The sequence below is a fragment of the Barbus barbus genome (genome assembly GCF_936440315.1).
Source record: "Barbus barbus genome assembly, chromosome: 32".
Classification (NCBI taxonomy): Eukaryota; Metazoa; Chordata; class Actinopteri; order Cypriniformes; family Cyprinidae; genus Barbus; species Barbus barbus.
The window spans coordinates 6,202,513-6,214,219 of NC_136760.1; the positions used below are offsets into that span (position 1 = coordinate 6,202,513).

Below are 11,707 nucleotides of genomic sequence, written 5' to 3' on the forward strand. Positions count from 1 at the left end.
TTATAGTAACTAAATATTTGTTTAGTTATCACCAAAACTCGTTCTATTTTGTTGTAGATGATTAAACCGTTACGCTGCCTCAGAAGCCTGTCCAAAATCAATTTTGTGAGGTGCCTTCGTGCAAAAACGCTGCCTGCAAAGTCATTGCCTCATAAGGCAGCGAGGCAGCAAATCAGCTGCCTAAGTTTTCGGATGCAGCCGATGTCTTCAAGATCATTAGAAAGTTACAGGCAGGTGTGTTTGATTAAGGTTGGAGCTAAACTCTGCAGGACACCGACCCTCCAGAAACGAAGTTGCCTATCCCTGCTCTAAGTTTTGGTTACCTGGACTTTCAGTTCATTTTTGGGTGAACTATCCCCTTACATGTGTCCATGCACAGATCAAACAACAAATTTCTTATGCATTTTCAGGTACAGAGTCTCCAAAGGGTGAGAGCTCCTCATTGGACGAGGACAGTAGTGATGCCCTGTCACCGGATCCCCAGTGCAGTCAGGACTCTCCTTTGGGACTTGCCCCTCAACACTCCCCCTCTTATATGATGAAACTGAATGGAGACCTCTCACCCACTCAGGTATATTGCTGTTTCAGTTGTTCAACATGAGATGAATGAAATATTGCTTTTGTGCTTTCAGTAAGCTAGAGGACAGCACTGCTGTACACTTAAAGGGACCATTCATCCAGACACACCCAACATGTCATCATGTTGTTTTAAACATGTATGATTTCTTTCTTCGATAGTACACGAAGATATACATTTAGCAGAATGTCCAAGCTGCATTTTTCCATTCGTATTTTAATTTTTGAATGAACTGTCCTTTTAAATTGGTTTGCATTTTAAATTACCTCATTATTATAAGCCACAAAGCAACATCTGTAAGGTTAAAAACAGAGGGGACAATGTAAGAAATGCATTTAAGGCCACATACTGTATTTAATCAGTGTATTTGTTGTAGTTCCTCACTCAGGCCCCACCACCTCCTCTCTTTGCGTCTGATGCCTCTCCACCACAGAATCGAACCAGTGAAACTAACATGACAAACTCTTCCCGTCCACCGACGGGACATGCAAAGGTAAAGTAAAAGCCAACAAACCTATCATGGGTTTCATTTTTCAGTCTAAATCACTCATTCACTCATTTTTCTTTTTATGTTCCTTTGCTTTGCCTCCACCATAAGCAGCAGTCCAAGTCCAGCACAGATCGGACATCTCAACGATCCAAGAAACCCAAAGATAACAAGCCCAAAGTGAAGAAACTCAAATATCACCAGTATATCCCACCTGACCAGAAGAACGACCGGGAGCCTCCTCCTCAACTGGACTCCTCGTACGCTAAAATCCTTCACCAGCAGCAGCTTTTTCTTCAGCTTCAGATCATCAACCAGCAACAGCAGCACTACAACTACCACACTATCTTACCCGCACCTCCAAAGTGAGTACAACCACACAGGATATGGATGCACTTTACTCTGCTGTGTATAATTGTGTTATAATTGTGTATGTTCTTATTATGTCTGTGTCTGGGGTTGATAAGATTTTTTTTCAGTATTTTTGACAAAAAAAACTCATTAAAGACTGTAAGATTGCATACTTTTAAATTGCTCTTTTCTATTTTAATATATCTTAAAATGTAATTTATTCCAGTGATGCAAAGCTGAATTTTTAGCAGCAATTACTCCAGTCTTCAGTGTCACGTGATCATTCAGAAAGCATGCTAATATGCTGATTTGGATCAAGAAACATTTCTTAATCATCAGTAATGTTGAAAACAGTTGTGCTTGTATTATTTTTGTGGAAACCGTAAAACTTTATTCTTTGCTGAATAGAAAGTTCAAAATAACAGGATTTATTTGAAATGGAAATCTTTTCAACATTGTAAATGTCATTTTTAGTCGGTTTAATGCATGCATACTGAATAAAAGTATTAATTTCTTTACAAAATCTTACTGACCCTAAACCTTTGAATGCTAGAGCAGTGGTTCTCAACCTGTGTGAGTTGTGAACCAAAAATGGGTCACACATCCATTTTGCTTGTGCCATAAAAGATTCCAATTTAATATTAAATAAATATTATTAATATATTAAATAATAAAAATAGACAAACTATACAAAATAAAACAAAATATGCCTGTATAAAATGCAGGATACATAAACTGGGCTTTGAAGCAAAATTTGTTGAGAGCCACCATTCTAGAAGAGTGTAGACATACCTAACTGATTTAACTATAAATAAAAAATAAATCTCTTTTAAATCCAGACTTCCTGCTGAAGAGCAGCAACCATCCACCAATCCAGGCCCCCCCCCTTCCCAGACTATTTCCACACGCTCTACAGTCTCCTCCAATCAGAATGGGCCCAATCGTCAGAGCCAGCCTACAGTAGGAGGAACTAAGCCAAGCACCTTGCCTGCAAACCTGGATGAATTCAAAGTGGGTAACAGTTGTAATTTATATACATATACTAAAAAAATCAGTGACTACTAATTTTGGCAATTTTGGTTCAAGTATTTTTCCCACTTACTCTAATGCAGATTTGTAAAAAAATAATAAAAAAATCCTCAATTTGGAGTTCTAAGCCATGAACCAAACCAACCAGTTCTGAAATGAATCACACTATTACACCTTTTAGAGAAAATGATGGGAATTGTTACTTCCAGATCCCAACTATTTCGCTCTTGTGGATCTCTCCTCCAGGTTGCTGAACTTAAACATGAGCTCAAATTGAGGGGGTTGACCGTATCGGGCACCAAGAATGATCTCATCGAACGACTGAAGAAATACCAGGAGCAAAACAGTGGTTCATCAGTTGCAGGCACTGCAACTACGAAAAGAGTCTCTGCTCATTTACCACAGGTGTCAGTAAAGTCATCTGGTGCAGCCCCACATCAAGCCCCAAAAGACACAGTTGTTCCAATGTCAGCGGCTGCCACTAGGGTCCACAGTACAACTCCACCTCAAATCATGCGCTTCAGCAGCACTAGCTCCTCTCCTCCTGCATCTCCTACCCCTTCTGACCGCTCTCTGGCTGGATTGAGTCCCGATGAGACCAGCTGCAATGGGGATGTGTTTGGAGAAATGGTAGGTTAAAAAAAAGAAAAGAAAAATAAGGGTGCACAAAATATCGACCCTGTTTACTTTCTTTTAAGAACTTGTGTTTCTCCCTTAACAGGTTGCCTCACCTCTCACCCAGCTTAGCCTGCACCCCTCTCCAGACCACCCATCCCCAATTAAAGAGGAATCTCATGGGCAGATGCAGGCCTCCTGCAGCCTTTCTCACCTGGGTCCGCTGTTAGCCACACAGCCTCACAATCCAAGCCCCATGGTAGTATCAGGATCTGCTGTGTCTCCTCTGGACAAAGACCAAATGCTTCAAGAGAAGGACAAGCAGATTGAGGAGTTGACACGCATGCTTAGGCAGAAGCAGAGGCTGGTGGAGACCCTGCGCTCTCAGCTGGAGCAGGGTAAGCGTGGAGCAGCCGCAGAAGTTACAAACAACATGGGTAATGCTGAAATACCGTTGCTGTCTAACGGAGTGGAAGTGAAGGTAAAAGAAGAGATTAAGGATGAAATGGACACAACAGAGGACCTGCAGAAGCAAGTCCAGCCCCAGAAGTTGATCCAGATGCAGTGTTCGCAGCAGACTCTGCTCAAACTGCAGCAGATTCACAGGCTGCAGGTGCAGCAGCAGCAGCAAATGCTGGTGGACCTACCAAACGTACAGCAACAGAAGACACAGTTACTACAACAGCAGCAAATGGACCCACCGAAACTGCAGCAAGAGCAAGGAAAAACACAGGTGTTACTATTGCAGCAGCAGAAGACACAGCTACTGCAACAGCAGCAGAAAGCGCAATTACTGCAGCAGCAGAAGATACATTTACTACAACAGCAGCAACAGAAGACTCTGTTACAACAGCAGCAGAAAACTCAGTTGCAGCAGCAAAATAAGACACAGTTACTGCAGCAGCAGCAAAAGTTGCAGCAGCTCATCATTCAGCAGAGGCAGCAAAAGCAGCTACAAAGCAATCAGAAGAAGCAGCAGAAGCCTCAAAATCAGCCGCAGTTACAGACACCACAGGTCAGCAACGTTTCCTGCTCATCAAAGAGCTTAGATATTTTTTTGGATGGCATTGTATGTTTTTTGTTTAATGCCGTTCTGGCCACTGTTTTACATAGTTTTTTTTTACAGGTTTCACAGGTGTTTGTCAACCAGCAGTCAAGCACTCAAATTACTACGTCTTTCCCACTGGATCTCCTGAAAGCTCATCCCACACCCACGTTGGTCACTGACAGCAATGGCAACCGTTATCTGATTGCACTCACCAGTAATAGTGTTGATAGTCTGACTGGAAAGTCTCCTCAGAGCAAATCCAATGGACGGATCACTCTACAGGTGACTAAACAACAGTTTATCTATCCATATCTTCATTTCATTTATATATACTCTACCGTTTAAGTTTGGGGTCTGTACATTTTTTATGGTTTGTAAAATACTGTTTTAATTTAAAATCTTATCTTGTATCCATTTTAATATGTTTTAAATAGAATTTATTCCATGAATGGCAAAGCTGATTTTTCAGCAACCAGTATGCAGACTTCAGTGTCACATGTTCCTTTAGAAATCGTTCTGATATGCTGATTTGGTGCTTAGGAAAAATTTTGTCTTATCAATGCTGACATTTTCTTTTTTACATATTTAATATGAGTCATAATCGTTGGTTTGTTGTATTTCAGAGATTGCAGTCAACCCCTACCAAGCTCCCTAGCCAGTCATCTACTCATATGGCTAGTTCTGCCAACCAATCACAGACTGTCAGAGAGCCCACCACCAAAGTATGTGCATGTGGATTTGCTTTTTTTTTTTAATTTGTTACAGTTATGAAAAATAGCATGAAATTGAGAACTCTCTGTTGATTTAAACTCTGAAGTCTTTAAAGGTACATGAATAACTAAGATGTACAGCAGATATGAATGAATAGTGTATGATGAAAGACAAGAAGCATGTTATTTTCAACCTATGAGACATAATTTGTTCATTTAAGGATTTTTTGGACTATCACATGGATTTGAATTAGATGTGCTTGATTCACATCAGATTTCAACACACTCAGTCTTATAAGATTTTTTTTTTTTTTTTCAGCCATTCAAAAGGAATGTCATGGTCCAATATGTGCACTTAATTACAGTTTTGCATTAAATTATTGATATAAAAAGATATACAAATACGTGTGCATTTGTGGATTGTATTGAGAGCTAACAAAACTGTGTACATGTATTATAGTTGTAGTAATTGCTGGAATATAAGGGGCTGGGCTGCAGATAGTTGTTCTTTCTCTCCTCTCCGCAGTTGACCCATGTTAAAATCTCCCATTTCCAGGTTCAGAAAGTAGGCCTCCACTTGGAAACCACCAGTGTTAAAGAGTCTAGCCAGCCAGTGTCTGCACCACCCAGCTTTGAGCCCTTCTTCTGTGATGAGTCCAACCCACTGAGCAAACCCTCCTCACCTCCTTCGTTTAAGGTATTGCACATGCATTAATAATGTTATTACCCATTTTCCTTTTGCCTTTTTCTCCTTCTTGCTTTGTTTCGAGCTAAACCTAGTATTTCTTTTTCTATCTTCCTCTACCCATCATCTCCATCAATTCTAGGAGGACATTTGCCTAACTTTTGATCGACACACTTTATTCACCCCTTCCTCCCCAAAGCCGAACCCTCACCCTCCTCAGCGTTTCAAAGTATGGCTTTTGCTCATTCTTTCTTTCTCATTTTTTCTTTCTCTTTAACCGTCTTTTCCTGTTTAACAGTTTTTTTTTTCTTATTGTAACATTGATGGTATTGTCTGTTCACAGGATAATGTCTCAAACAACCAGCAAACAGATGATCTGTTTGAAATCCTGATCAAGGGTGGAGGTAAGAGTCTTTTTACTTTAGAAATTGATCGTTTTATTTAGCAAGGATGCTTTAAATGACATTAAAGATATTTATAGTTTTTAAAGGTATTGTATTTCAGGTAAATTCTGTTCTTTTGAACTTTCTATGTATCGAAGCATCCTTGGAAAAAAGGTATCTACAAAAATATTAAGCAGCAAAACTGTTTTCAACATTGATAATAAATGTTTCATGGGCACCAAATCAGTATATTAGAATGATTTCTGAAGGATCACATGACTGCTGAAAATTAAGCTTTGCAATTTTAGGATAAATTACATTTTAAAATATAAGAAAAAAACAGCTATTTTAAAGAGTAACGGTATTTAACAAAATTACAGTTTTACTGTATTTTGATCAAATAAAGGCAAACTTGATAAGCATAAGAGACCATCAAAAAAAAAAAACTTACCCACCTCAAACTTTTGAATGGTAGTGTGTGTGAATATATATTAAATAATAATAAATCTCTCTTCTTTCTCAGAAATTTCATCTGGATTTAAAGCCAGTCAAGATCCCTCCTTTTCAGACTTCCATTCAAGCCCACCCACTCCATCTCCACCTCCTTCTCCGCTCCACCTCTTGCCACCCACACGTCACCCCGACCCTGTCTCCGCCCCTTCCCAGCAGCTCCCGGACAGGCATTGCTCTGGAACCGGTCGCCTGGAGGACTTCCTGGAGAGCACCACCGGTACTCCTCTTCTCGGTGTGGAGCCGGACGGCCCGTTGACGTTAATCGATGACCTCCACAATCAAATGCTGAGCACTTCCAGTATTCTGGACCATCCCCCAACTCCAATGGACACCAGTGACCTGAGCTTCTCGCCCCACCCTGCCAGCCTGGACTTTGAAGACCCCACCTTGGATGGCATGGATTGGCTGGACATACCAATAGTAGGAGGGGGCAGTAATTCTAACAGTGGGGGTATGGTTCTTGCCCCTCTGAACTCACACACCCCACCCAGTGTATTTTCTGCAGACTTTTTGGACAGTTCAGATCTGCAGCTCCACTGGGACTCATGTTTGTAGCTTTTGGTCTTAATTGCTTGACAACACACAATTTAGCACCTTCAACCTTACTGTGTATACGCTGTACACAAAACACTCCAGACGCACATGCTGTTTCTTATGCTGAAAAGCTTCAATTTTATTTTTCTTCATATTCCAATGCCGAATGGTATTTAAACATTTCCTGCGTCTGATAGGTTCTCTTAAGCACTGAATTTGAAGCTGTCATTTACTTCATCATACCCAAATGTTTTACACCACATGGCGTTGTTGCCTTTGCCAACAGAGAGACCAATCTGGACCCCGACACCAACGTCTCACACCATCGACAGCTCAACTAAAGAATCCATAGTTTGCTCTAGCTTTTAGACAAGTTGTCTATGCTGGTGGTTAGGATCATTTTTCACTTTAAGCACACAGTTACTCTACTCCACTACCTGTCTTTGGCACCATATAGTGTTATTTCTACCCATTTTAATAAAGCTATCACCTCATAATCATGACATGAAGCTATTTCTGCTCCACAGGTTTCACACTTTTCCTTCCATCAACAAACTAAATGGAGGGAAAATATGAGAGACAATAGTCATCCTTGCTTTTGGCTAGTTCTTCCAACATTGCACTTAAGCTGACCCAACTGGTGCTCTGGTCTACACGACCCAATGTAATGGGCTCTGCAGGGAACCAGGTTTGGTGACGTTCACCAGATCTCTATGCATTGCTGTACTTTAGGATCATATATTGATGAAGCCTTTGTTCCTTTCCCTCTTGATTGTAGAGATTCGCTGGTGGAGGTCAGTGCTGGGGTTCAGGTTTCAGAATAACTGGAACTTCTTGTTTTTTTAAAAAAGAAAAGAAAAAAATGCAGTGGTGGAGTGTGTTTTGTTGTTGCATTTGTGCTCACTTATACACAGTGCATTCACACACAATGGTCATTTCTTATTCTGCTACTGAAGCAAATAGGATTTTATTACCCTACTCTTGCCTGTGGAGGCTAGTCTATATACTATTAAAATAAAGTATTTAGATGTCTTCAAAATTGTACTAAAAAATAAAACCCGGAAAACTCAGTGTTTGCCCCTAGTGTATATTTAATGTGTAGCAAATAAGTAAAAAAGGTTTTTGAATATATAGTGATATTTGAAAAAGTAAATATACATTTTAAAAAGCAATTTTACATGCATGTCATAAAAGATTTTACATCAATAATTCTGCATTTGACAGTTGCTTTTATCGGAAGTGACACATTTTCAAAATATAATATGTTCTGTCATGTACATTTTATGAGATCAGTCTTAATCATTTTAAATATCAGTTCAGTTTCTTGATTGGACAATTAAAAATCACAAAAAAAAAGAGCCCTGTATGAAGGATTGAGATTTCTGTTAGTAGAGAAAAGGCTGGAGATTGATAGTGTTAAAGGGATATTTTGTCCAAAATTTAAACCCTTAATCTATATGATTTTCTAAAGGAAATGTTGATGACTGACGGTCGACCTGAGATATCTCAGTCACCTTTCACTTTCATAGCATCCTTTTCCTCATACAATTAAATGGGGATTAATAGTCTCCACAAAATGTGCTTCATAAAATAGAGAAACAGATTTACATTAACATGAAGGTGATGACAGGGAGCTAGCCATTCAAGAAAAAATGATGCACTAAAATATATTTTTAATTAATAGCATATATTTTTTTTTATTTATTTAATACATATATATATATATATATATATATATATATATATATATATATATATATATATATATAAATTATTATTATTTATTTATTTTTTTCATCGATGACCAAAAGAGAGCGCAAGAGATCTACGTATTATCATAATGACAACCGCGGTGCTGTGTGAGGCCAACGAGTTTAAAATATTTCAAATATGCTGCTGTTTGCAATCTCGATAACCATGAACGAATGTTACCTGTCTGTTGTGCCTGGTGAGTGGTGATTTTTAAGGGAGTTTGGGAAAGTGTCACACTATATTAAGTGGAATTACAACGTGTGGAAGTATAAATGCTACGGTAACCAAACACACAGTCTGCTAAAAGCATTACGACGTTTGAAAAGTTTTATTTTGTAAAGAGACATTGTTTGAGGTACAAATCCACATTTGAAAACTGATTCATAATTTCAAGCATTACTTTTTTTATTGGTGGTTACTCGTATTTACTCAAAATGTGAATATAAAACCGTAAATGTCCTTTCAAAATAGCCTTTCTTGTCTCGTTGTTAAAAGCCCTTATATGACTAGTTAATTAATATAACACAGTTTTTACACAATACATTACCAACGTAACAAATAGTATTTATACTAACACTCGAATTTCAGATATCTTTAAACGTTACAAAGCGTCTGTGTAGTTCCTAAATATTCGCTTATTAAATAATACAATTCTTGTACAGAAATATATTTCATATGTTTAATATATTTTAAACCAGAAAAAGCAGAAGTGTCCAGGAAGGTTGAATAAAAGCAAAACACTACAGTATAGGAAGCACTTATAAGTACACACTACAACCTTTTAAGGAATATCACACTAGCAAGAGTGCTGTTGATCTGAATGATAACCTGTGCTAATATTCAGACAGTGAGTGTGAAATATTACTTTTATACAACAGTTTAACAAGTAACAGTGTGGAGTAACACTGATTTCCCCTCCTTGTTCAAAGAGTTCTGTAACCACTGTGGGTTATTTCCCAATCCCACTAGCTGGGGATTTTAGTCATACCAGAATCTGAATTTGAATCTCCAGGTTCTACTGCAGATTATCAGTTGACACAATTAGCTTGGATTAGTCTGAAGTATCATACTTTTCCCCATCAGACTTGCTATATGGTATTGAAGTAGATCTTGTTTTTGTATTTGTTTACTTTGTTTCTGAGGTAAAAGTTATGGTAACTTTATCCAGTGATCTAAGTGAAAGAAAGGACACACAAGTATAAGGTAAACAGTGCAAGGCTTGCCTACAAGAGAGCTAGTGCTTGTGAGATCTTGATTTCAAGGATGGTTAATTCACTAGATCTGATATTTTTGCCATTGCATAGCTTGTTTTACAAGAATGATGTGCTTCATTCCCACTTCCAAGGTCCAGATTATTGCTCGGAGCTGCTGGCATCATTTCTTCTGCCTCACACCATGAGGCAATCCGCCTTGGTCAACAACCTGTAAAGTGAGCTACTCAGCATGACAGTGAGGACTGGACACTTTTAGTCAGATGGTCTTGTGTAACAGAGGAGATAGTGTAGATCAGACTCTTTTTTTTAAGCAAACAAGAGACAAAAACCAGTTGAAGTTAGATGTCTTTACTCCACGAATGGAGTGATTTGAATGTAAAACTAATGAAGACTCATGAAACAAGATTTTCTTTGTTTCCACAGAAAATTCATCAAGGACAGAGCCGATAGCATTCTGCCATGTAGTTCATAATCTGACTAGAGTTTGAGTCCTGTTTTGGGGTCCTTTCTCAATCCCAACCTTCTTTTGCTTCTACTTTACTTCCTGTTAATGTGATGCTGTTCCAAACCTGTAAACCCTTCATTCAGATTCGGAATACAAATTAAGATATTTTGGATGAAATCCGAAAGCCTTCTGACCCTGCATAGAAAGCAATGGAACTACCACATCCAAGGCCCAGAAAAGTAGTAAGGACATCGTTAAAATAGTCCATGTGTCATCAGTGGTAATTTTATGAATCTACGAGAATACTTTTTGCATGCAACCCTAGTAAAAAAAGCAATAGGCTATATTTAAAATACATTTATTTCATACTAAGTATAGTTAAAATCTATTAACGTATTTACTGACAGTTAACTTGAGACTTACTGATATAAAAATGATAATTAAACTTTACTTGGCATGTTACTTGTGCACAATGCATTTTTCTTAATATTAAGTCTAAAATGTATTTTAATGTCACTTTTGATGAGGATTGTATGGGCTTTGAATAATTTCAGACTTTAAATGCAAAATATTTACAGTGTACCTGAAGTATACTTGCAATAGGTGCACTTTAGCACAATAAAATATATTAAGTATATCTTTAATTGTACTTCAGCTCTACTTCTGCACAACTAAAGTGCATTAAGTACAAAATTAGTTGTTCCAATTTAGCAGACTTTAAGTATAGCAGTTTAGTATACTAAAAGTACAATTGCAGAACATTTTGTTAAGTACATGCATATAAAAATGTATTTGTGGTATACTTAGCATGAAGTATATTTATTTTTCATTACGGAAAGAAAACAAAAATAACGACTTTATTCAACAATTTCTTCCCTTCTGGGTAATTCTTTGACACGTGTTCACAAAAGTACCACGATGCATGTGAAACAAGCTGCAGCGCATCCAGGAAGAAGAGAAGAAATTGTTGAATAAAGTCGTTATTTTTGTTTTCCTCACCCACAAAAAGTACTCTCGTAGCTTTATAAAATTACAGTTGAACCACTGATGTCGCATGGACTATTTTAACGATGTCCTTACTTCCTTTCTGGGCCTTGAACGTGTCAGTTGTGTTGATGTCTATGCAGGGTCAGAAAGCTCTCGGAGTTCATCAAAAATATATTAATTTCATAATTTGTCTTACAGAATTTTTGGGTGAACTATCCCTTTAAGTCCTGTTCCAAAAAATATGCCAAAAATAAAACTTAAAATATATATTCAGAAAAAAAGAAGAATACTCTCTTAGTATAAATATTTCATTGTTCTTTATCAGACTTGTTGTCAAGTTTGTGTTATATTCACTGACAGCTCAACTTGATTCATTT

General features: G+C 37.9%; 1 protein-coding gene across 4 annotated transcripts in view; it reads left to right on the forward strand.

Moving 5' to 3' along the window:
• LOC306852129 (myocardin-related transcription factor A-like) overlaps positions 1-8,136 on the forward strand; it is a 37,839-nt gene extending 29,703 nt beyond the window's left edge. For 2 of the 4 annotated variants that reach the window (XM_079388785.1, XM_079388787.1), the window contains 12 exons: positions 411-571; positions 954-1,070; positions 1,179-1,429; positions 2,255-2,426; positions 2,691-3,074; positions 3,166-4,074; positions 4,186-4,389; positions 4,731-4,829; positions 5,374-5,514; positions 5,645-5,731; positions 5,846-5,906; positions 6,409-7,997. In XM_079388785.1, the coding sequence (XP_079244911.1) occupies positions 411-571; positions 954-1,070; positions 1,179-1,429; positions 2,255-2,426; positions 2,691-3,074; positions 3,166-4,074; positions 4,186-4,389; positions 4,731-4,829; positions 5,374-5,514; positions 5,645-5,731; positions 5,846-5,906; positions 6,409-6,953 (3,131 nt within the window). In that variant the 3' untranslated portion in view covers positions 6,954-7,997. Of the gene's footprint in view, positions 1-410; positions 572-953; positions 1,071-1,178; positions 1,430-2,254; positions 2,427-2,690; positions 3,075-3,165; positions 4,075-4,185; positions 4,390-4,730; positions 4,830-5,373; positions 5,515-5,644; positions 5,732-5,845; positions 5,907-6,408 lie in introns of all 4 variants that reach the window. The other 2 variants (XM_079388786.1, XM_079388788.1) reach the window with 2 other exon arrangements.
• Positions 8,137-11,707: the final 3,571 nt, after the last annotated feature.